Source organism: Muscardinus avellanarius, assembly GCF_963383645.1.
Source record: "Muscardinus avellanarius genome assembly, chromosome: 11".
NCBI classification, from domain to species: domain Eukaryota; kingdom Metazoa; phylum Chordata; class Mammalia; order Rodentia; family Gliridae; genus Muscardinus; species Muscardinus avellanarius.
Genome location: NC_137797.1, coordinates 41,188,694 through 41,215,824, shown reverse-complemented (window position 1 = coordinate 41,215,824; position 27,131 = coordinate 41,188,694). Strand labels below are relative to the sequence as shown.

Here is a 27,131-nt window from a genome sequence, read left to right as displayed (position 1 = left end):
AGACTGTAACCAATAGAAATTAAACGTGGAAAGCCAACCTCCCAGACCTTGCTAGCCCCAAGCATCTTCAGACTCCTGATGTTCTCTGCCACCAGATATGTCTTTGGAAAGAGCAGAGGAATGGTTGTGTGGCTATAGTTTATTTGTTGCTATTCATAAGGTAAGTAGAGGAGGTAAAACTTTTTTCAGCAAGTCTTTTCCATTATGTTCTCTATTCATTTTGCCTAAAATTCTGATACTAAATTACAAGTTACATTTTATCCTCAACACCTGAAAATTCCATTTGTTTCTACTTTGCTGCTAAATATCTCAGGTATCTTTTTTACTATCTATTTTATTATCAGTTTATGCATTTCTCTCTCAACCTACTTTGTGAAGAAAGAACTGACAGGTGTATTCACCTTTGTACTGTAAAGCACTTGTCAATCTTAACATTCTTTTTTTCCCAAGGACATAATCTAATATTTTTTACTAAATCTCTTAAGAGTAAAATTATAAGTATATAGCTAAATATTTTTGAAGGATAGGAAGGTCTTTCAAACATTGAAAGAATCCTTTTGCTTATATAACTTTAAACTTGACCCTAAATTTATAGAAACAGCACATATAGGCTGAAAATATATTTCTTAGGCACCATAAATATGTGTAAAAACAAATGTAAAAGCATCTTTCTTGAACAAACCTAACTTCATTTTAGCTATGTATTTTTCCACTTAAAATGTTCAGCAGAGTAGCACGTTATCTGATTCTCTGTCTTGTTTTCTCTTGTGTTATTTACCTTTTTTTTTTTTTTTTTTTTTTTTTTTTGCTTGCATTAGGGCAATATTTATAAGTTTCTTTTTGGTGTGTGTGTGGGTCTGGGGATGGAACCCAGGGGCATTTGAGCTACACCCCTAGCCCTATTTTTTTTTTATTCTTTCTTTCTTTCTTTCTTTCTTTCTTTCTTTCTTTCTTTCTTTCTTTCTTTCTTTCTTTCTTTCTTTATTTTTTTGCTGGTTCTGGGGTTCCTGGAAGCCCTTCTACCTCCGGGCTACACTCCCAGACCTATTTTTACATTTTCATGTTGGAAACAGGGTCTCCTAAGCCAGCGCACGCGGCTGGCTCCGAACCTGCGCGATCCTCCTGTCTCTGCCTCCCAAGCGCGGGGATTACAAGCGTGCGCCACCACGCCCCGGCTTATTCTTTATTTTGAAACCGGGTCTCACTGAGTTGCAGAGGGCTTCACTAAGTAGCTGAGGCTGTCCACAAACCATGCACCACCATGCCAGCTAATCTATATTATTTTAAAATAAAGAAGTTTATGTTCACTCCCCACTGCAAATAAATAAGCAAATAGTTCTGAAAGTCATGGAAACACATTATTATGCATAAAGATGAATGCATATGAAGAGCAAATTGAATGAGCACGAAATGTGGGTCCTCATGATAGTTTCTGTAAATGACAAATGTGTCGGCGATTCAGTGATGTGTGGACATTCTGCTGGCTTCTATAATTTATAAAGCTTACATAATTTGTGTCATAGAGCTGGGCGTGGTGGCACATGCTTATAATCCCCGCGCTTGGGAGGCTGAGACAGGAGGATCGCACAGGCTCAAAGCCAGCCTCAGCTACTTAGTGAGGCTCTCAGCAACTTAGTGAGACCCTGTTTCCAAATAAAATATAAAATGGGTTTGGGAATGTAGCCTGAAGGTAGAAAGCCTCTGGATTCCACCCCCAGTTCCAATAATAATAATAATAATAATAATAATAATAATAATGTGTCATAATCTTTAAGGAACAGAATTTGAAGCAAATAAAATTTACACAAAGATCAAAAGGAACATATTTTTAAATATCTTTTAATTGTAAACATTTCATTTTAGCCCCCAAGGACCCACCTAACAACATGACGTTTCAGAAGATACCAGATGAAGTGACAAAATTCCAGTTAACCTTCCTTCCTCCTTCTCAGCCTAATGGGAACATTCAAGTCTATCAGGCGTTGGTTTACCGGGAAGACGATCCCACTGCTGTTCAGATTCACAACCTCAGTATTATCCAGAAAACGGACACATCTGTCATTGCACTGTTAGAAGGACTCAAAGGTGGACATACATACAATATCAGTGTAAGCACTTTTTAATTGTACAGAAGTCAGTTTATAAAATAATTGTAAAATCAGTTTATAAACTCACCATTAAAAAATACTGCATTATAAGCTATTATTAAATTTTCCATATTTTTGTGATGTTATTTTTAAATAGTAACAGAAAATGGGTTTAGAGGGATGGAGTTGCCTATTTTCTGTTATAATATGACAATATTATAATATATACATATTAAAATATGTAGATAACCCAGAAGCTTGCATAAGAATAGCACACATCCAGAAGTAAAAGAGAAAGAAAATGTAGAATAGGAGTAAAAAAAAAACCTGCAGTGGAATATAAATAAATAATTCTGCCTAAAAGAAAGCTATGCATGATTAAAAGTGAAATCTAAAAGCTAATTTTAAAGGCAAAGGGCAGCAGGAACTACATATAAGTAGCATAAATGCATGTGAGTTTACACACATGCACACAAGACACATATATACACAATAGGTTTTATCCTTCACTTATTTTTGTTTCATACATTGAAATTTTCAAATAGAATTATTTAACTCTGGAAAAATAAATTTTAAGCAACATAGAAGTCACCCTAAACCTTCAAGTACCTTATTAACTAATTCTCCTACCAAGTCTTTGTAAGTTTGATTATGAGAGCATTGTTAATAATTTGGGTATATGTAAAATTAGCATATATATTATTTATATATTGCTTTTCATTCTTTGCTTTGATTTTATGTCTTTATGGACTCTATCTTGTTAATTTTCTTGTTGCACATCCCATTAAGTGGATTCTGAAAGATCTGCTAGAGGAAGGATTAAGTAAATAAACCTGGTTTCAAATCTGGCTTCCTTGTCTGGGAAGTTTCATTAAATATATGACTCGGTTTCCTTATGTGAAAAATTGGCAATTGGGATAGGAACATCTTCCTGGGATGTTTGTGTGGATTTGATACTTGTAATTATAGCTCTTAGTGAATGTTCTCTCAGTTTGGTAATTGTGAATAAGAAAGAAAAAAGGAATTAAAACAAAATATAAGCAGCATAATTCAAAGAAAAAATTAAAGCCTGTAACTGTTTGCAAAGTGCAGTATAAAATGTCCTTAAAACCTTGATGTTGCTGGGCATGGTGGCGCACGCTTGTAATCCCCGCACTTGGGAGGCGGAGATAGGAGGATCCCGCTGGTTTGAAGCCAGCCCCGCTGGCTTAGGAGACCCTATTTCCAGATTTAAAAAAATATAAAAAATAGGTCTGGGAGCATAGCTTAGAGGTAGAAGGGCTTCCAGGAACCCCAGTACCCAAAAAACAAAAACAAAAACAAAACAAAACAAAGCAAAAAAAAAAAAAAAGCCCTTGATGTTTATTTAAATTAGTACCTGCTGAATCAAAACCTGAATGTTTGCATTTAGCAAGTTTTGTGACTTCCTTACACTCTGATATTTTAGAAGTACTGCCCAACTTTTTCACTTATTATCTCACTAATACATTAGGCAGTTATATGTATAAACAATGAACCACATGATAATATTACTTCTCTTTTGAATAATTCCTTTTTTAAATTTACAGACCAATAAACACTCCTTTAGATTATCTTTAAGCCCATATCGTATGGGCTTGGTTTATGTAGGAGTATAATTTCAATCCGATGTAAACATTTCCAAAATAATGATAAGGTGAAAGGAAGGGCCACTAGTATATAAAATGAACTAATTCCAATAAACATATTACTTATTGAATTCTGTTTATGAACTACAATGAAATTAGCCAAGAACAGAGTTTTATTTTATAAGACAAGATAAAGTGAAGGAAAGAAGACTCTGGTCCACCAGTTTCCTAAGCACAAAGCTAATTGAATGTATTTCCATTTGTGTAAATCACCCTCTGGATATACAAACAGAAATGCTTTATGTGTATATGCTGCATTGTGCAGGTTACAGCATCAGATACTTGGGGGCAGGGGTGAAGGAGGGCATAAAGGCCAACTTTCAGGGGGATGATTTAATACAGGAAAGCAGGGAGGCTCGCGGAATAGGGTTTCATCTCGGAGAAGCAAAAGAGTGGGATCTTGAATGTGGATTTAAAGGAATCCAGGATTACCTCGCTACAGAGAGAAGGAACAGATGTGAGAGTCTACAAAGACTAGATTTGGTGGCTTTTCTTTCTATTCCTCCCCCGAGTTCAAATGGAAGCCACAGTCCTTCCTGGTCTCTGAATGGGCTGTTTAGGTCACACACCCTGGGTCTCAGGGCTTAATACCAGAAAACCAGTTTTAAAAAAAATATTTCCTTGTGAATGTTCCTCTTACATATATTGCATTCATTTAAGTGAGGGCAAGAATATATAGTTAACAGGTGACATGTGATTGTTTTTAAAAGAGGAATCATTTTGAAATCATATGTGATTGTGTTCAGTTATATACACACATAAGAAAGAATGTGAAAATACTAACAAGGCATTGCTTTGTTTTAGGTTTATGCAATCAACAGTGCTGGTGCAGGGCCAAAAGTTCAGATGAGAATAACCATGGATATCAAAGGTACATACAGGAGCTGTTTTCCTACAAATGGCTATTTTGTTAATCAGAGTGATTACAATTTGAATTTCACATGCCAGTTAAAGATGGAGGCAAGCCCTTGAATAATACAAATATATACAATAAGTACCAATGTATGCTTATTTGAAGGTATAGTTCAAATGTCCAAATAATAATTTAAATGACCATGTTAAACAAAGAGAATACCTGTGTTTTATCTTGTATTTCTCTTGAAATAAATTGTAAGATTTCAAAGATAAATTTTATAGTCCATAGTTTCTTTAATTAAAAAGGAAACAGCCTTAGCCAGGAGCAGTGATGCACATCTATAATCTCAGTAAATTTCCTTCTTAATTAAAGAAAATCACAGGTTCCCAGTGAGTCTCAGCTACTTTTAGGGAGGCCCTCTGCAATGTAGTGAGACCCTGTTTCAAAAAATTTTTTAAATATATAAAAAATAAAAATAGGTTTGAGGCATGTAGCTCAGAGATAGAATTCCCCTGCTGGGTTCAATCCCCACTACAACAAAAAGAAAAAAAAAAAGTGCCAGCACTAGGCTGGGTTAAAGTTCAGCTCCTGAGTCTGATTTCTGCATTGCCCACTGCATATGTATTTGACTTTGGGAAAGCTTGTTAACCTCTGTAAGCCTGCCAAATGAATTCTAGTTCCTACCTCACAGATTGTTGTAAAGATTAAAGGAGCTCATCTTTGAAAAACCCTTCAGATAGTACCTGGAAACTTGCACCATTAAAAAATGTTCACTGTTAGACAAAACTATATATTTTGCCTTTTCATTAATGAATAATCAATATAATTATAATACTATTTGTCAGTACTAATTGTACTAATTATTTGATTTTTTTTTTTTGGTGGTACTGGGGTTCCTGGAAACCCTTCTCCCTCCGGACTACATTCCTAGACCTATTTTATATATTTTATTTGGAAACAGGGACTCTTAAGCCAGCAAGGCTGGCTTCAAACCTGCACAATCCTCTTGTCTCCACCTCCAGAGCGTGGAAATTACAAGCGTGTGCCACCATACTTGGCTAATTATTTGATTTTAATTGATGCATTCTATAAAAATACATAGCATCTTCAAAACCATCAGTTATTTCATAAAGTACAGATTTCACAAAGTACAGAGAATTTCTTTTTGCTATTCAATGGTAGATGTGCAGCTGTGGGGAGAGCTATAGACACATTATTTTTACACTTTAGCAAAACTTCCTAGGTCAAGATGATTATTATATTTCACTCCTTACTTAACTCAGGCAGACTGACTGGAGAAAATAAATGAGCAGTGTGACAGTGGTAGGGTCTTAGAGAAATGATGTTCTCTAGTAATATGCATGACTTTATTTTAGTGACTTGAAGAATTACTGGTAGTCTCTTTAATTGTACATTTTTGGTATTGAGGATTAAACCCAGGAGCATTCTATCTCTGAGCTATGCCCCAAGTTCTTTTTATTTTTATTTTGAAACAAGCTCTTGCTGAGTGACTGCATGCCAACCTCAAATCTACAATTCTCCTGTCTTAGCTTCCTAAATACTGGAACTACAGGCATGTCGCACTGCATCCTACTCATTACATCTAAATTTGACTTAGAATATAAGACAGTGAGCTGTGTGTGGTGGCGCACACTTGTAATCCCAGCATTCAGGAGGCTGAGACCAGAGGACAGCAGTTCGTGGACAGCCTCAGCTACTTAGTGAGGCCCTCGGCAACTTACTGAGAGCCTGTTTCAAAATAAAGTATAAAAAATAGGGCAGGGGGCTGTAGCTTGGAGGTCAAATGCCCCTGGGTTCCATCCCCAGACCTGCAAAAACAAATTATATAGTAATGTCCAATATCGGATTCCTCTAGCTGAAACTTTTTCTTGTGGACTCCTCAGAAGCCCAGCTGAGGGTTCAAAACTCTTTGAAACCCAGAATACTTCCTCAATCCTTCCTTCTTTGCTTTTATAGTTGTTAACTGTGGGCTGATGTGTTTTTGCTAAGTATTCTTGTTCTTTGTCCCTTTATTCTTCACGGATAGTTCCTTCAACAAACCTCTTATGTATCGAGTCTTATTTTAGCCTTTACTTGTCAGAATACCAAACTGATGAATCACATAGGAAATTCACAGGCTGTGGGTGTAACTTAGTGGCATAGCGCTTGGCTGGCATGCAGGAAGCCCTGAGTTTGATTCCCAGCACCATAAGACAAGAAAACTACATTTGGACCTGATGCTCAATATAGAGGGAACTAAAAACCAAGTAAAAAAAGATTTGCTTCAAATCTTTATGCTTACCTTTGTGAATTTCTTCACCTATAAAATAGAGGCAATATGGCCAACTTTACGGCACTAGTAAAAGTCTTCTTAAAAAATTTCAAGACATAGAAATTGAACTTTGGTGAAGTAACTGATGCTCAAACTGCACGTGTGTGTGCACATCCATTGTATTATAACCTACTTGTATTATCTCTTTATATAATATATATAAGTTTAACTAAAATAAGTAGAACTAGAAATATCAATTTTGGATTTATTTGTATGAATTGGCAGTAAAATTGAATTATTGTGACACTTTTATAAATGATTCCGGCAATATCTCTTAAAAATACATAGATCTTTTATGAAATTCTACTCTTGGGAATCTGTTTCATATGATTAAGGATAACCAAATTGAGCTAACTATGAAAGGCTGATTACTACAGCAAATGTTCAAAAACTGGAGGAAAAGTGAATTTCCATCACAGATGGATAGTTGAATACATATAATGCAACTACACCATGTATTACTATCATTCAGAAGAATGAGCTAGCATTGTACCTGATAACTTGGGAAAACTCACGCAAGCCAAGCTGAAGTGAGAAAAGCAGTGTGGGGGATAATTATACTGTGTGATGTAACCCTTTAGAAAAATCCAACCGTGAGAACCATCTGTTGTGTGTAACTATTTATGTATTTTTATGATTATGTGAACATGAAGAAAAATATAGTATGCTGTCATCCAGGTGTTTGGCATGGATTAACTGCAAAAGGAATGCTGCTATGACTAGAACAGAACTTGGTGAACCAAATAAAGGAAGCAAAAGAAAAGTGGAAAAGTATAATACACTAAAATATTAGATAGAAATATTTTATGCAATTTTAAAAATTATCTATGAGTAAGCATATAAAATTGATATTTTTAACTTTTAAAGAGGATTCAAATACCTGAAAAGCACACCTTGCACCATTATTTCAGGCAAGTCTTGGATATATAATTATATTATCAGGAGATAGTAACCGCTAGCTGGGCTTGGCGCATGCTTGTAATCCGAGTACTTGGGAGGCTGAGACGGGAAGATCGCAGGTTCGCAGACAGCCTCAGCTACCTAGTGAGGCTCTCTGCAACTTAATGAGACCCTGTCTCAAAATAAAGAATAAAAATAGGGCTGGGGAGTAGAACTTAGAGGTAGAATACCCCTAGGTTCATTCCCTAGTACCACAAAAAAATAAAAAGAAAAGAAAGGAGTTAGTAACTGCTAAATATTTGCTGTATTTAAACATAACTTTGTTGTTTTTTTTATCTATGCTTGCCATCACTGTCTATAAATTATCTGCATGATATATGAGAATACAAATGTCAATCTCAGTACCCTGGGGAAGGAGGAAGAATGGGGAGGAAGCTGGGAGGGGGAAAGCCCACCAAGTGCTGTGTGCAAGTATGTCACCGTCACTGATTTACATGATGATGTGAGGCTATAATGCACCAATAAATGTATATATAAAAAAGAAATGAGAATTTGAAAAATTTTATCTTCTGTTCAGAAGTGAAAGTATCAATTGTAATGATGTTTCTCTTTTATTTATAGCTCCAGCACGACCAAAATCTAAGCCAACCCCGATTTATGATGCCACAGGAAAGCTGCTAGTGACTTCAACAACAATAACCATCAGAATGCCAGTATGTTACTACAATGATGATCACGGACCAATCAAAAATGTTCAAGTGCTTGTAGCAGAAACGGGAGGTATCATCAGATGTCTATTGATCTTGTTAAATTCTACAGTATGAATTTCTGAACACTAGAGATATTTCAGTTCAAAATTGATAAATAAAATTTGACTCCTGATTATCATACAACTCTTGATATTAATAGAGTATCAATATTATCATTAATTATGCCAGTCACTTATTTATACTTAAAATACTTTGCCAATATGGGAAAAGGAGTAAGATATGTGATTTATTTATTCCAGATGCTAGTAGAGTTGTTTTGATATTGAAGTCTTCATAGCTTCTTTGGAAGCATGAACAAGAGAGTGATCCTTGACTAAAGGACATTCTTTCTCTACTTAAGAAATCATCACTGTGGTTCATAGAATTTTTGATGTTGTATCCAGATTCCTCTAATGCAATTATAAAATCACTTTATTTATTGACTTTGTGGTACTGAGGGTAGCACTCTAGGGGCATTCTAACTCTGAGTTATACCCCTAGCCCTTTTTTATTTGAATCAGGGTCTTACTAGGTTGTTAAGGGTATAAGTACCAGAGGCTAGACTTAAATCTCAAATCTCAAGTACTGGGATTATAGGTATCTGCCATCAGGCCCTGCTACTCTTTATTATTAAGTGTCCTTAGAATTGAAAATTATGTTAATTAAAATATTTGAACATATTTTAATTTTTATATCACATTGTTACTTATTTTCTAAAATTGCAAATTTGAAGAGAAACATTTGTATTAATATATATAGAAATTAATGAAATAAGGGACTTATAATTAACATAGCTAACACATCTAAATAACTTGAGATTATAAAAATAGGTGAGCATTTTCTCATTTATCTTTTTAAGTATATACCTACTTCTATAGTAGAAATGTTACCATTTCAAAAACTTCTTACATGTCATGAAAATTATAATGATCTAATGTTGGATTGATAAAACAAATATTCATTTCCAAAGTTAAAAATGAAAATATTCAAAAGACTAGCAGAAAGTATACTACAACAACTAATGTTCATCTAAAGGCTATTTGTCATATGCATATACATTTTTGTTTAGGTAAAATTCATGTAACATGAAATTTTGCATTTAAAAATATGTATTATAGCAGGCGTGGTGGTGCACGCCTGTAATCCCTGCACGTGGGAGGCAGAGACAGGAGGATTGTGCAGGTTCGAAGCCAGCTGCACTTGGCTAAAGAGACCCTGTTTCCAAATAAAAATATAAAAAAATAGGTCTGGAAGTGTAGCCCAAAGGAAGAAGGGTTTCCAGGAACCCCAGTACCACCAAAAAGAAAATGATGAGAGAAATATGTATTATAAATGTGAAAATGCATCCGTATATTACTTATAATCATTATTCTTTTTTTTCTGAAAATAGCTCAGCATGATGGAAACGTAACAAAGTGGTATGATGCCTATTTTAATAAGGCAAGGCCATATTTTACAAATGAAGGCTTTCCTAACCCTCCATGTGTAGAAGGAAAGACAAAGTTCAGTGGCAATGAAGAAATCTATGTCATAGGTGCTGATAATGCATGTATGATTCCTGGTAATGAAGAGAAAATTTGCAATGGACCTCTCAAACCAAAAAAGCAGTATTTGTAAGTATGGTTATATCAGCCATGCATTGTGTTAGCAAGCTTTCTAGTATTTTACATCCATCTGCTATCTATCTTTCCAGCAATCTCTGGACATCTGCTGTGCATAGAGGACCTAAACTTTGAAGCACTAGAAATAGAAACGTAAACAAGGGATTATCCTTTTATTCTGTAAACATATAGTATTATAGGGAAACCATGCAAACCTGAAAGAAATTTAAGTTGCATGAGGGCAATCTGAAAAATATGGTATTGGAGAACAGAAGTAGGAAAGAAAATTTAATTACTCATATATAGGACGCTATGACTAATGTGTTTTTCACTAATTGTTTTGTCGTTCATGCTGATGTTCAGGATCTCAGAAACACTGTCATACTCTTCTGACTAATAATGGTTTTCATTTATGTCACTCTCGGCAGTAACTGTCTGCTTTTTATGTTACCAAAGGTATGAATGAGTGATAGTAATCTTTATTACTATTTCATTATAATTTTGAGGCACTAAATAACAATATGTTAAAAATTAATGCTGATATTTTATTCTTTATTAAAGTCTGTTAAACTTCTTTATTCTATTGAGTATGCTATTTATGAATCATAAGACTGTAATTTTAAAAATAATCATCTTAACCTTTATTTTCTAGATATAATTTTTTATTATATTTCAGGCTTTTATTTTTGCTTGCTAGTTAAAGCATTATTAAATTCTTTTTTCTTTTTTCTTCTCTCCCTTTCTCTCTTCATTTTTATTATATAAAGACATAAAAATTTTATAATAGTAGAAAGCAGATTATTGCAGTTTATTGGTTTTATATATTTAAATGACCTTGTATTTTTAGTTTTTAAATGAAGCAAATTTCATTTTCCTCTGAGGATTTTAGAATCACCCTGTAATTTTTATTTTATGTATTTATTTATTGTTGGTGATGGTACTGGGGTTCCTGGAAACCCTTCTACCTCCAGGCTACACTCCCAGACCTATTTTTTATATTTTTATTTGGAAACAGGGTCTCTTAAGCCAGCAAGGCTGGCTTCAAACCTGCACAATTCTCCTGTCTCCGCCTCCCACACGCGGGGATTATAAGCAAGCGCCACCACACCCAGCAAGAATCACCTTGTAATTTTTAAGTTTCATTCTCTTCTGTATGTTTTTCTATTTCAAATATTATGAAACTGTAAGAATGGGCAAATGAAACTATGCACATACAGTGAAAAGAAGATTGGTTCTTTGCTTGCATGTCGATAAAACAGTTTCAATATGATCATAGTAATCTCATCCACTAGTATTTCCAAAGATGTTGAAGGTATAGCAGTTATTATGTCCCATTGTTAGGTTTATTAATGCAACATACCTTCACAGACATTAAATCATTTTGTTCAAACAAATCGACAGGGATGGGCTTTGTTTCATAATTATGTGTTAAATTATTCAATTATGTCACATGCAAATTATTTATTATTGGTTTTTAATTTTTTATTTTACAGATTTAAATTTAGAGCCACAAATGTCATGGGACAATTTACTGACTCTGATTATTCTGACCCTGTTAAGACTTTAGGTAAGACATATTTTGTAGCTTAGATATAATATGTTTTTATCATAGTTGAAACAGTGTTTAGTAAAAATATTAATGTATTTTTGGATATGTTTATTTCAAGGTTAATTAGGCTGTTTATAAAAATATAGTATATTTAATATTCTTTGAAAAGATTGATGTTTCATATATTTAAATCTGGATAGATTTTGTTAAGATTTTGGTTCTATGGTGACATCTGCTAATATTATCCTAAATAAATAGTTACTTGGTTATTTATATAATCTTATGTGTAAAAATTGTTATTTAATAAAAGAGAAATCAGCTTATGGAATTTTTCTTGAATAGTTCTAAACACTAGAAGCTCCTAAACTCTTTTGACTTAGTGATTTTCTTTCATTCCACTCTCATGAATTTCTTCAATTATTCACCTAAATAAGGCCTAAATAGAACTCTTTAGTTAGATGCATGTCTATAGCATGATTATATCATCACCAGCACCATAGTCATACCTAATTTTAAAGATTTATGCCAGTCATGCTAAGTTCTTTTTGTGTGATACCTGATGAACTCTTCACCACTAAATTTGGGTTACATACAGACAACTAAGTTTGAGTCAGTCTTTCTCAAACAGCATGGTTTTATGCCCCAGAAGATATTTGAAAATGTCTAGAGCCATGTTAAGTGTCTGGGCCAGGATCCCAGCAGTTTAGCATGGCATTCCATAATCACTACACTACATATAAAGTTTTAAACCCTGGATTCAAATCTTAGCTTTGTTTCTTGAAAAGTATTTAATTTCTATAAATGTTTCCTTATTTGAAGAAAGGTAATGAGAATATATTTGAGGAGTGCCTAAAATGTTTAAATAAAATGACATATATAAACATATTAATAATTTACATTTAATAATTTTAATGTTTAATAACTTTTTAGATAGGTTATAATAAAAATTGCATAAGTATTCTTATTTTAGACAAATTGTTTCAAGACATATTGAGAGGATGAGAAATTCCTATTTCTTTTGTACCAAACCTTCAAAATTTCGAAATTTCTATCTATAGTATCTTAGGAAACCAGGAGAATAGTGAATCTCTGGGATAACATTTGAAAATGTGTGGACTTTGTGTGTTGCTTAGACCCTGGCACCTGTTGCTTTAATAAATTTCACCAAGATTTGTGACTATTGAAGACAAATTGTTCCACCATTTTTATCCACAAATTCTCATCAGGTTGTAGAAATATTAATTGTATAAATCACCAGCCTCTGTTGCCTCTACACAGAGAAATGATGTCATGAAGAAATAAACACAGGGATTTCCATATAGATGTTTATAGAAGAGTAACATAAATTTCTTTGGCTAAACAGTTTAATAACATAAAATCATTGATTTGATAATTTGACCCAATAATTCAATCATTTGAAAGCAGCTGATTTGACTTGTGGTTTTGAAATTTTATCATTCATTTCTTCACTTGATTGGTGAATCTACAATGAGGACCACTGTAGCAAAATTAATGTCTTATCATCATCATAATTTCCTAAAGGGAAAAGCATTGAGAAACCATAATTGCAGCTAAGTAATGATCCTGGTGTATTTAGTGATAGAAGGTAAAAACAGACAAAATGGAAACCTCAAGTGTTTCAGGAGACAGTATTTTATTGGAGCAAAAGTTAGAGTTGGTATGTGCTTTTTCTCTCATCAGCTTTCTGGACTCATACAGATTGTAGATGGGTAGACATGTTCATTCAGTTATATGAGAGATAAAGTTGAGGCATCTGGGATAATAGAAATAAGAAGAAACAGCCATAACAGAAGGGAGAGCCAAATATTAGGAACCATGGTGTTTCAAGGTCATAATTTCTTATAGTTTGAAAGGCTTCCCTCTGGTCAAGAAAGGGGTTCATCTAGCACAGAGTCTCTAGGTGTTCCTCTGCAATGACTTTCTGTTTTTTGTCCCTTCACATACAGAAATGGTATCAGAATACAGCAACTAGTTATGGAGGGTAGCAGAAATCCTTAGGCAATTAATCTGATTCCTTTCATAGAATCATAATAACCCTACCCTGTGGCCCAAGTACCGATGCTTATGTACCCTGGTAATTGTAGGAATCTAGAGTGTGGGGGGGATGTGGAATGAAGGATGGACCACAGAGTCCTGCAAAAGCTAGGAAAGCAGAAACCAGTGAAATGTAGACTGAACATAGCAAGTACAGAGCACCAGGCTGGTAAGGAGAGTGACAGGAAGGGTCTTATGAATGTATTACTGAGTTTCGCAGAGTCCAGAACAGTATTTGAAGAGCAGTGAGATAAAACTAGCCTTTTAGGCACCCTTTTAGAGTGGTCTCCCAAGGACTGCTTCCTGATAGATAGCAGCTTTGTAATTGAATTTGGTCTCGTAATGCTTCTTCTATAGCTAGCAAAACAGTGACAGCTGGGAAAGGAGGCATTAGCGAAGGCCATAGAATCAAAACAGTTCTTGGTGAAAGAACATTGTCAAGGATGGAGGATAGAGTAAACCTCAAAAAAAAAAAATGACAATTTCTACAATGAGCAAAGATCACTGACAAGTATGGTGTTATAGCTGTGAGAGACTGGAGACAAAGAATGAAGTAACGGGTGCAATGACTCCAGTGTCATCAGAAGGTGACAAAGGAAGATTGAATCCTTTGTACTCTCAAACATGTCCTGTGTTAGGATAGATGATATCATCCGCAGCAGGCTGATGGGTCACAACATTGCCAGCAAATCTGCTGAAGACCGAAGTGTGCATATAACCCTACACTTGAGTGAAAGAATCCTAGGGCCCAGCTAGGTCATGAAACCTCCAGCGGATAATAAGCATTTGTTCCCTGGAATTCTGCACATCGCAAGCAACGAGCTCCGATCTCAAGTGCCTATCCATGAAAACCCGAGGATTTAAAAGTCTCCGCAAGTCTGTGTTTCTATAGAACCTTTCAGTTGTAGTTGTACCTCTCAGGTATGTTATTAAATGGAATTAAAAATAGAGGCAGAAGAATCACTATGGACTCACTAAAGCAAGAGTTTGCATTTCAGAGAAAGGGACCCACTAAAGCACAAGTGAGAGGGGGTCACAGGAAGAGGATTCTGCACTTGGGGAAATCTTTATGGCCTCTAGGAATAAACAGGGGACACTGCATGGGTGTTTTTTTAATTCTAAAAAATTCTTAGGACTTATGTGGTTTTGTTTTCACTCGAGTTGAGCATTAGCATTTTTATTAACATAATCCATAAGAAAGTCTCTCGAACTCTTTTTTAATATCCTGCTTAGGCACATCAGTCTCTGGAAACTGTTTATAGGCAATGTTTTGATTACAGAGCTTAATTATAGAGGATTCCTGTGATTTGAAAACCAGCCGACCCTTTCTGCACCTTACAGGACTCTCATTAAGCTGAACAAGATGAAACCTTAAGCCCCGTGGAGAAAGCACTCTTGTGATTGTTTTCTTTTGCCATAACACTTCTTATTTAATTACTGTACTAACAAAAAAAAGTTCCAATGTACTCACTTAGATTCAGAAACAGGGAGTTGCTGTATATCATTTGCAGCAAAAGGATCACATCCTCCAAGTCACAGAGGAGAGAGGAAAGGTTTATCTTGTTAACAAGGCGGTGATCATGGAGGCAAACCTCACGAACTCCGCAGTCAGACAGGTGTAGTTCAGGCAGTTTCAGTATAGATTGAACGCATGTGACCTTGGGTTAGTTACTTAACACGTTTATTTAATCTTATTTTTCAAATTAAGCTGAGAGATTAATTCATATCTTCAAATGATATATGAATCTGAAATGCTCATTAATAAAGATACCTGATGTTATCTGTATGTGTTCCAAGTCTCTTAGGTGGTTGGATACAGAAACTCATATATTCTTCATGTAACCTGGTCTCATAACCTCCTATTTATAGATTGTTCCAATTCATAGGCGAGAAATCTGAAGCATCTCATCTTTCAGCTACCTGCCCAAGGTTTTTAACCAGGACAGGTGATGTCACACCAGCTTTCAGCACCAGGAACCACGACTCTAGTCAGAGTTGTGCTGACCACACCACTTGAAACACACCACATGCCCAGTAATGAGCTTCCAGTCTCATTACTGTCATTGCTGGCTCTGCTCCCACAGACTTCCTATCCTGGCTGTACTACGTTTTCTTCTCAACGTTTTTAATTATTTCTAACTGCTACCTTTTTCACCCTATCCTCTTATTCTTTTGAGATTATCATTCACAAATGAAAATATTCAGTTTTGTCTCATGATACAATAATTCCCTTTTCTTTTTTTACTATTTATTTATTTACTTATTTTTATTTATTTTATTATTATTATTATTTTTTTTTTTGGTGGTACCGGGGTTCCTGGAAACCCTTCTACCACCAGGCTACACTCCCAGACCTATTTTATACTTTTTATTTGGAAACAGGGTCTCTTAAGCCAGCGAGGCTGGGTTCGAATCAGAGCAATCGTCCTGTCTCTGCCTCCCAAGCACGGGGATTACAAGCGTACACCACCATGTCTGGCTAATAATTCCTTTTTCTTTTTTTAACAATGGAAAGTATGACTCCCAACACCCTGAAAAATACTGTTTATTATAGACTTTTAAATTCTGCAAATTTGAAAAGATGGAAATGATGTTCCTTTGGGGCATTTTAATACATACTTTTTTAAAAAATTACTGAATATTGTAATTGGATATATTTGTGGGGTTCAGAGTGATACTGTGATAAATGTATATACAAAATGAAGTGATTGAATCAAGCTAATTAATAAACATATCCATCACCTCAAATACTTATGTATTTATCTTATGTAATTCTTATTTCTTGAATTATAAAATTGAGTAACTTTTAGTAAAAATGTTGTACAGTGTTTAAATATCCCTGATGACTAGCATTGAAATAAAGGGGAAAATTTTCCCTCTACTGTATTTCTAAGAAGCTTTTAAAGTAAATAATACCTTCCACTTTTCAAGTGCTTGCTTGTGTGAGGAGACATATACTATGAGACTCATATCTATCTATTTATTTATTTATTTATTTATTTATTTATTTATTTATTTATTTATTTTTGGTGGTACTGGGGTTCCTGGAAGCCCTTCTACCTCTAAGCTACACTCCCAGACCTATTTTATACTTTTTTTTATTTGGAAACAGGGTCTCTTAAGCCAGCGCGGCTGGCTTCGAACCTGTGCAATCCTCCTGTCTCCGCCTCCCAAGCACTGGGATTACAAGCATGCACCACCACGCCCGGCCCATATTTCTCATTTAAGCCAAAGGTCTTCTTATAGATATTTTGAAAGCCTTAAAAAGTTGGATCCCTATGTTGAATTCAGATTATGGTGTGATTTCATCCAGAAGGTGATGCTTATGAAAAATTAGTGATTTGTAATGATGATTTGCTAAATTACATTAATATAATTCATTATACAAACAAAACTATTTCATGTGATCTGTCACAACACCTTAAATCTAGTTGGAAATGATTTATATGTATTACAAAAAGAGTCAAGTGAAAGAATCCCCAGTACCACCAAAAAAAAAAAGAAAAGAAAGAAAAAGAAAAGAAAAGATTTGGGAAAGTGACCTCATTCAGAACCAAGAATAGCCCGTGGTCCCGTGTATGGCAGTGAGTCCTAGCATGCACTTGACAATCAGTGAACATTTTGTCTTTCCCTAGTGCCACTTTGTAATGCACATGCCCAGAAGATTGTATATTGCTTCCTAATACATTATATGTCACTTCCTTACTCAGACAGACAGTGCTTTGCAACGGTAATAGAATCTGAATGTTGTGTGTGTGTGTGTGTGTGTGTGTGTGTGTGTGTGTGTGATCTAGGAAAACATTTTTCCCCACTGAGTTGTGAGGCCCTGTGATTCAGTATAACCTGATTAATAGAGATGATTCTTTATTCATATTTATGCTTCTTCCCCAAGTGTATCCAATCAGAGTTAGCATGTGAAAATTCATTAAAAAACACTCATTTTAATCTATAAAAAAGATGTAGCTAAAATTCTTTATGAGATGCAGAGGACTATAGCATCTTACCTTTTTAGCTGGAGTTATTAGGGAGCCAAGAATCTCTGATAACTGTTTAAAATTCTGTCCTCATTCAAATTTATCATGCCGAATCTCCATAGGAAAACTTTTATATTGGTAAAATTTTATAAGTGCCAATCCAGAGAAAATATATGAAACATTAATCTGCATGTTTTATAGATAGGTCGCCTTCTTGTCATTAAATTGAAACATTTTAGGATAAAATTATAATTTTTTAAAAAATTGCTTATAATCACTAATAGCAATTAGGCCTAAAATAACTTATTAATAATTTTTTAATTTTTTCTTTAATATCTGAAAATTTTAGTATCTGTCTCAAAATCAACGTATTTGTTGATTTGTAAATTTAACAAATATTTATCAACTATCTCAGAACTTGGGGTAGTTTTGAATAGGAGAATGACCTCTGTGCCAGTAGGCTTATGTTCAGGAGGGAAAGACAGACAATAAGCAATAAGAATTATGAATAAGTAAATTTTATTTTTTGTGTGGCACTGTAGATTGAACCCAGGGCATTCTACCTCTGAGCTATACTCCTAATCATATATGTGTGTGTGTGTGTGTGTGTGTGTGTGTGTGTGTGTGTGTGTGTGTGGTACTGGGGTTCCTGGAAGCCCTTCTACCTCTGGGCTACACTCCCAGACCTATTTTATATTTTTTGAAACAGGGTCTCTTAAGCCACTGAGGCTGGCTTCGAACCTGCATGATCCTCCTGTCTCTGCCTCCCAAGCACAGGGATTACAAGCGTGTCCCACCACACCAGGCATCTAATCCTATATTTTAATTTTTATTTTGAAGCAGGGTCCCACTAGGTTGATGAATCTCACTACTTGCTGAGGCTTCAGTCCTTGAACCTTCTTATCCTCCTTTCTCACCCTCCCAAGTACGAGGACTATTAGTGTGCATTATCATAGCCAGCTTGAATTTTAATATAAATATAATGCAAGCAATGGAAAAAATAGATCAGAGTGCAGGGACTGTAGAAGAGGGCAGGCAGAAAGTTCAGGGTGTTGTATATACTGAGATACTCTGGTGTCTCCTCATATCCATGTCAAAATACTGCAGACTAGGCATCTTAAACAAGCTTATCCTTTATAGTCCAGACTCAAAGACCAAGATTCTGGCCCAAGTGGTATCTGATTTTTTTTTTTTTTATGGCTTACAGATGCTGCCTTCTTGTCCTCGCAGCACTTTTCCTTGGTGCATATGTGGCAGTAGAGAGGGACAGGAAGGTGGAGAAGAAGAGAAGGAAAAGGAGAAGGAGAGGAGAATGGAGGGAAGGAGAGAGAGAGTATACACATGGTGTGTGAAGAGCAAGCTCTCTTGTTTTTCTTCTTATAAGCACACTAATCCTGTCTGATCGGGGCCTCAACTTGATGGCCTTATTGAACCTTAATTACTTATTTATTCCAAATGCTGTCACACTGGGGTTCAGGACATTTTAACAGGACTTTTGAGTGACCCATGTTTAGTCTATAGCAGGTGGTCATTGAGAAAATATGTTTCAACAAACCCTTGCAGAATATGAAATGGCTACTCAGGCAGATACACAAGGGTTTTTACCTTTCCAGGAAGAAGAGGAAGCCACTACCATGAGTGACCTGGTATGACTCCTCCATAAGCAAGCTAGTCTGGCTCCAGAGAAGTGAGCAAGGGAGGGATAGAAGGAAAATCAGAGAAGTAACTGGGGCCGGGTTGTGTATCTTTGGCTCTCCTCTGCGACTGAGCAGGAAGATTGAATGGCTTTTAAAGGGTTGATCTTACTTCTCTGTTGAAAATAATGGGATGGAAAATGGTGGCTACAGGAAGACTTCGTAAGTGTTCATTCAATAGTTCATGCAAGACAAGATGGTGGCCTGGATCAGAGTGCTAAAGAGAAGTGGTAAGAAGAGAGTGGAGCATAAGGAGAAGTAGAAAGGAAAGCCTCATGAACCCCCGGCTACCTACTGACTACATTTTATAATTATTACATTTTGTCATTTATTTATTTTTATATTCATTTATTTATTAAGTTATTTTTAATAGTGTTGCAGACAGCATGATATCCATGCCTAAATGCTTTAGTATGCTTTTTTCAAGTGCATCTCATTATATTGCCACAGTTAAAGTTAACAATGAATCTTTAATATTTTAATACTATATACATTTTCAAATCATCCTCTAAACTTTTTTCTTTATAGTTACTTTGAATCAAGGAGAAAGTGAGAGTTCACACTTTATCATTGTTTTGTTTCTTCAGTCTCTTAATTTTAGAGGCTTCTCTTTCTCCTCTACCCCCACCATGCTATAGTCTCAGGAAAGTGACCATCCTCTAAACTTTTTTCTTTATAGTTACTTTGAATCAAGGAGAAAGTGAGAGTTCACACTTTATCATTGTTTTGTTTCTTCAGTCTCTTAATTTTAGAGGCTTCTCTTTCTCCTCTACCCCCACCATGCTATAGTCTCAGGAAAGTGACCAGAGGAGCTGTCCTATCGTAAATTTCACATTCTGTATCTGTCTGATTGCTTTCTCTTGTTTTTTTAATTATTGTTTTTCCTTCTCCTACTTTCTTGTAAATTAGAAATAATATTAAAGGGTCAAACATTCATAACCAACATTTTTGTCAGGGACACTTTATAGATGTTGCTACCTACATCAAAATACTTCTGATCAGGAGGTATGTCATATATGGTTATTACACTTGATGCTAAAATTGATCCGTAGACAGTACTATTCCTTATCAGAAAGTTGTTCTTTCATACTTTTAGCCAGAAAATGATAGGGGGTGATATTTTGGCATCCTGTTAATGTTCAATTCTCTATCAGCCTTCCTCTTAATTATTTTAAAATGCATTTTGATTATTACTTGAACTATTTTATTAAGAATGTAAAATTGCTAATTTTTAAAATTGTTTATTCATATTTATGAAGCAGAACTTTCTTCTAATGAATAACATCTTCTTAATTAAGACTACTTTTTTTGGTACTGGGGATGAAACCTAGGGACCTTTTATCTTTAGGCTATACTCCTAGACTTATTTTATTTTTTATTTGGAAATAGGCTTTCACTAAGTTGCTAACAACCTCACTAAGTATCTGAGGGCAGCCATGAACCTGCAATCCTCCTCTCTCAGCTTCCCATATGCTGGGATTACAAGAGTATGCTACCACAGCAGGCTTAAGACTACTTTTTTTGTTTTTTTTGGTGGTACTGGGGATGGAACCCTTTTACCTCTGGGGTACACTCCCAGACCTCTTTTATATTTTATTAGGAAACAGGGTCTCTTACGCCAGCAAGGCTGGCTTCAAACCTGCGTGATCCTTCTGACTCCACCTCCCAAGCTCGGGGATTACAAGCATATGCCACCATCCCCGGCCAGACTACTTTTTAAAATACATAAAATATAATTCCTATGAGAGAGCCAAATAATTACAAATTTTAATTATAAATGAATTACAGATATTTTGGTAAAGAAATGGTCTAGCCATAATTAAGGCGTACAAATCAATAACTTTTTTATCAGTAGTATTGGGGATCGAACCCAGGGGCATTCTACCTTTGAACTGCACTCCAGCCCTCTTTATTTTTTATGCTTTCAAAATATTTTGATCAGTTTCAGTGTTTATGCATTAAAACATTAAATCATTTCTTCTTTGGCCATGGGAGCCCTTCAAGAGGCTCTTTTGTTCTGTTTATATCTTCAGACTTTGTTAGTTTTCTACCTTTCTGGCAACATGATGTTTTGAACACATTTTACTTAAAAATCTCACTTTGGAATGACCATCTCTCCAAGGTTCCCTGGTTTCATTTAGTAAAAAGTGTGTATACTTAGAAGATAAAGCCGACAGGGTTTCTTCACATTATTTTGAAGTATTCTATGAAAGAGAGAAAATCAAATATGACCCTCAGATTTTGGCCTGAACAACTGGAGTGACAAAATTTTCATCTTCTTAGAGGAGGAAGGATGTAGTTGAAAATAAGAAAGTATTGGAGCTCAGATTTGGGAATATTAATTTTAAAATTTTAATTGTATTTCGAAATAATGATGTCTAGGTTGGGCGTGGTGGTGCATGCTTGTAATCCCCGCGCTTGGGAGGCAGAGACAGGAGGATCGTGCTGGTTCGGAGCCAGCCTCGCTGGCTTAAGAGACCCTGTTTCCAAATTAAAAAAAAAAAAAAAAAATATATATATATATATATATATATATATATATATATATATATATATATATATATTAGGTCTGGGAGTGTAGCCCGGAGGTAGAAGGGCTTCCAGGAACCCCAGTACCACCAAAAAAGAAAGAAAGAAAGAAAGAAAGAAAGAAAGAAAGAAAGAAAGAAAGAAAGAAAGAAAGGAAGAAAGAAAGGAAAAAGATGTCTAGTAGGAAACTGGATATCTTTAGTTTGATAAAATTTTGGTCATGATTATATAGATGAAATTTAAAACCACAGATGTGCTTACAAAGGGAGTAGGTTTATACAGATAAAAGAAAATTACTAAACGCTAAGCCCCCAAATGAGAAGAGCCAAGAGAAGAACAATATGCAATTTTGTATACTTTATTAGCATTCTTGAGCCATATGCCATATGCCAATAAAATGTGGTTTGAGATCCAAATTCGTATTCTATGGTAATGTTTAGTGATAATGTTGCCCCTCTTTTCCAGGTGAAGGACTTTCAGAAAGAACTGTAGAGATCATTCTTTCAGTCACTTTATGTATCCTTTCCATCATTCTCCTGGGGACAGCTATTTTTGCATTTGCAAGGTGAGATTCATTTGTGTTTACATTCTCAGGATACTTTATGGGCGTTGGTTCAATCACAGTCTAATCCAGATACAGAAGCCACAGCAGTAATGTAAATGAGAAATATTTAGTTTTTATATTTTTCTCAAATTTATAGGAAAAAGATTGTATTTATTATGTACAATATGTTTTGAAATTATATATATATATATGTGTGTGTGTGTGTGTGTGTGTGTGTGTGTGTGTGTGTGTGTGTGTATCATTGATTGGCTAAATCTAGCCATAAGAAATTCTGCCATTTGAATGGGAAAAAAACATTTAAGATAAAAACTACTAACTGGAAGAAATGGTTAACTAGAAAAGGGGGTTAAATGAAGTCTGAAAGGATACAGAAGTCATAAGTGCATCAAGCAGCTGTACTTTTTAGATGGGAGAGAGGACCATAAAGGAATTAAGAACTGAAAGAAGTCTCCCAAGGATGTCATGGAATAACTATAGCCTATAACCTGCCAGTGGGCAAAGAAACATGACAGAGGAAAGGCAGGTGTTTAGTAGAAGCTGTGGTAGACCAGCTAGGTGTGATTGCAGAAGCCTCTCATTTTTGCTGGATGGTGTGGGTGGGATGGAGTTTGCTAGAAATATTGCTGATGACCACAAAATCTAGTTTCATAAGTCAGTAGCCTAGATAAAGGGATTTTATACTCATTTAAAAAATTGTTCTACTTGTTTACTAAATAGCCCAGTGGGCTTTATTTTTTTTAACTGAAGAACATTATTTCCCTGTCGAATGTAATGTGCCATTTATTTCATCTTAATAAATTATCATTTTAATGAATACTTGGAAAATTCTTTTAAAAAGATATTTTCCATATAACAAATAGTGTTTGCACACTCAACCAGGAGATAGTAAGATAGTTATTAGTCTAGGCAATTCAAAAGATACATTGTGTAGGAAGGGCCTTGTCCTTGGTGGGTATGCACATATTCATGCTGTCTCCTTTCTCTAAAATCATCTTTCACTTCTCATTTCTTTGTAAGATGAACTCCTATTGTGGGCAGGAAATGGTCTTTCTTATTCCCTATACCTTCCCTACACACATCTCTTCAGCCAAAAGGTTGTGTTTTGCCAGGCGTGGTGGCGCACGCTTGTAATCCCCGGGCTTGGGAGGCGGAGACAGGAGGATCATGCAGGTTCGAAGCCAGCCGTGCTGGCTTAAGAGACCCTGTTTCCAATTTTTGAAAAGTATAAAAAAAATAGGTCTGGGAGTGTAGTCCGGAGGTAGAAGGGTTTCCAGGAACCCCAGTACCACCAAAAAAAAAAAAAAAGGTTGTGTTTATTCTGTACATTTCTCAGGCTTTTATGAAACTCTGCTACTGTTTATTTGATCTGAGATGTGCATTCTACTCCATCTCATCCTGAATCACCCAAGTCAAATTCCACTTCTTTCCTTCTTCTAAATACGGACAGATATAGTCACTTATATAACATTTTATAATTAGCTAGGCACTGTCTTATGAGTTGCAATTTAATATTGTTCTCCTTTTACACTTTTTTCTACATTTAGACCCTAATTTGGAACTAAACTGTAGTGTCTTTGGGGATAGGAACCATATTTTATACTTTCTATATCATCCTAAATATGTAACTCATAGTAAATAATAAATATCTGAAAGGTGACTGATAGACTAGCTGAATATTAGCATAATCTACCATATTAGTTTTGTAATATACTATATATTATTATATATATATATACATATATATGCATATAAAAATTACTTTTGGAGAAATAAGAATGTAAAGGATTTCAATGGCAGGAGTTTGGTGTGATCCTCAAATTCACATAAGTTTTTTGAACCTGAGTTTTTTTATTATAAAAAATGGTAATAAATTAAGCTGGGCATGGTGGTGCACGCTTGTAATCCCAGCATTTGGGAGGCTGAAACTGGAAGATCGTGGTTCACGGACAGCCTCAGCTACTTACTCAGTTACTTTCAATTCAGTGAGACCTGGTTTCAAAATAAAGAAAAAAAAAAATAGAGCTGGGTGTGTAGCTCAGAGGTAGAATGCCCCTGGTTTCCATCCCCAGTACTTAAAAAAAATGGTAATAGTATATATTTCATAAAATTTTCATAAAAATCCATTGAGACAATTTAAAACCATTTTTATATATTTATATGCATGTAGGTGTTGCATTATGCAAAAACAATGTGTAATTGTTTTTAACACTGATATTAATAGCACTGAGCCATTTCCACTTTAACATTTTTTTCTTTTTAAATCAGTGAGACAACTATAGTAAGAATAAACTGAGGTCACAGTCTTCATACTGGTTCGGTATTTTAAATATGCTAGTAACTTAGGTTTTGATCAACTAAGTCTCATTAAATTTAGATGTTCACCAAAAAAAATTGTTTAAAAAGAAAGGGGAGTGCGTTCTATAGAATTAAAAAAGGTAAGAGAAGTTGAATAGCTATAAAATTAGCAAATATTCTAAGATATGATTGCATCAAAGAAATGATTTGACTAAATGTCTTCACTTGAAAACTTAATCTAATCTCAAGTGCTTTCTATGACATTCTCTTACTGGTTCTTAATGCATTTATTTTAGAATTCGACAGAAGCAGAAAGAAGGTGGCACATACTCCCCTCGGGATGCAGAAATTATTGACACTAAATTCAAGCTGGATCAGCTCATCACAGTGGCAGACCTGGAGCTGAAGGACGAGAGAGTAACGCGGTGAGCACACTCCTCAGGGCGAACTGTGGTCCAGAGGGCCTGGAGCCATGACCCTGTCCTGACCTATGCTTGTTGGAAGTGTTTGTGGGGCTCCAATTTACACAGGTCACAGAGATCTTCTTTCAAAGGGTGACCTCCATCTTCTACACACTTCTCACTGGTGTTCAGAGAATCACTGATCTTCCTAATATTTTGAGTTTAATATGAACCTCGGACTATAATGTTCAACCAAGATTTTCTTCCTGAGACAAATATTTTTATACATTAAACCTTTAACATTTTGTTTAATAATTTATTCACAATAGATTTTTTTACATCAGATTTTTGTAAAAAATGTCCACATTTTTAAGCACAAATTTAATTACTTTTATAACAACTTTATATTATTAATATCACCTTTATGAGTTTTTCTTATAGCTTCTTATTTTAGTATCAATTATATGAAAGTTTAAATTGTATGCGACATTTTTATTTCCTAGATTGTTTAGTATTTAAAAACTATATGCAAAGTAAAAATTCACCGTTAGAAGTAGAAATATAAATGTTTGTACTAAATAAGTGTCATTGATATATATTGAAAATATTAGAATGCTTAATTTTAAAGAAAAATAATTTTAATATTTTTAAAGCATTATAAATTACTCAGAATGTTGGCGCATACTAAAAACTTGTCTATTAAGATAATTCATCAAATTCTTAATAAAAGCTATTACCAGTCTGTCAAAACAATTTTATATTCTTACACAGTCCAACAATGTGTGATACTTACAAGTACAAGATTATTACACAGTTCTTATACCGCTCTTTTGACATATTAAAATACTAATTTTTTAAAATATGGCATTAAATGTCTTAAACATCAGAAAGTATCATTTGTAGTTGTCACTTAATCAAAGTTGGTCTTTTCCTAATTGACTTTTCAAGTATATTTCTAGCATGTCTAAAAATATCTAATACATGCTATAGAGAAAAGTATTACCTGAAAATCAGAGTCCCTCCTAATACCACAAAATGTAAGTTATCTGTTATCTCTAAATTGCAAGTAAATTTGTTTTGTGAAATGTATAAACTTAACTTCTTAAGATTTAAATTTAAATTTTTGTTTATATTCTAATGGTCTATTCCCATCCACAAATGGATTATGCTCCAAAGATGGATGTATAAGATGATTGTATATCACCCAGGGCACTGTTTTCTATATTGAAAAAAATTATGTACAAGAGATCGATAGATTTCCACCATAACTCACCAAAGCTAAGCATAGTACAGGAACACTGGAGCATGGCTAGTGTATGGCCTACTTCTCCAGTGACCATACTACATAGGGAAAGAAGGTTTCTTCTCTTTCCTCCACGGTCTAAGTGAATTTTAGTACTTTCTTATTTCTTCCCTTTCTGCACTCTTTCTCAATTCTTTGTGACCCCTCCACATACCAGAGATGCCAATTCCTTTTGCAAACATCTATAAGTACAAGGGATAACTCCATATATTTAAGTGTAATTAATTTGAACTACTTGAACAGTTTTAGTTAAATCTATTCATACTAAAATAATGAATATCAAGGAGCACGAAACACTTATAGAGAATTTTTTGAAAGAATCTTTATTAAGCCCCCAAAGTCCTAAATCTGTAGGATATGTTTCATGAAAAAAAGGAAGACAAAACAAAATGAAAACAGAGACCATAGTCCATATAGGAGAAAGCATCTTCATCAACGAGGTTACTGTTCAGAGCAGTAGAACTTCTGTAGTGAGATTGGTTTCCCTAAGCTGCCCTGTTCTCCATTTATGAACAGTGAACACAGCCATTATTAAAAAAAAAAAAAAGAGAGCGGGAGGGAGGGAGGGAGGGAA

At 34.8% G+C, this 27,131-nt stretch overlaps 1 protein-coding gene across 2 annotated transcripts in view; it reads left to right on the top strand.

Annotated features, from left to right (window-relative positions):
- Positions 1-27,131, top strand: part of PTPRQ (protein tyrosine phosphatase receptor type Q) — a gene marked incomplete at both ends in the record, with an annotated part of 256,731 nt that overhangs the window by 186,980 nt on the left and 42,620 nt on the right. For both annotated transcript variants that reach the window (XM_080706359.1, XM_080706358.1), the window contains 7 exons: positions 1,864-2,108; positions 4,559-4,625; positions 8,464-8,622; positions 9,982-10,204; positions 11,686-11,759; positions 22,459-22,558; positions 25,150-25,278. In XM_080706359.1, coding sequence (XP_080562485.1) covers positions 1,864-2,108; positions 4,559-4,625; positions 8,464-8,622; positions 9,982-10,204; positions 11,686-11,759; positions 22,459-22,558; positions 25,150-25,278 — 997 coding nt within the window. The remainder of the gene's footprint in view (positions 1-1,863; positions 2,109-4,558; positions 4,626-8,463; positions 8,623-9,981; positions 10,205-11,685; positions 11,760-22,458; positions 22,559-25,149; positions 25,279-27,131) is intronic.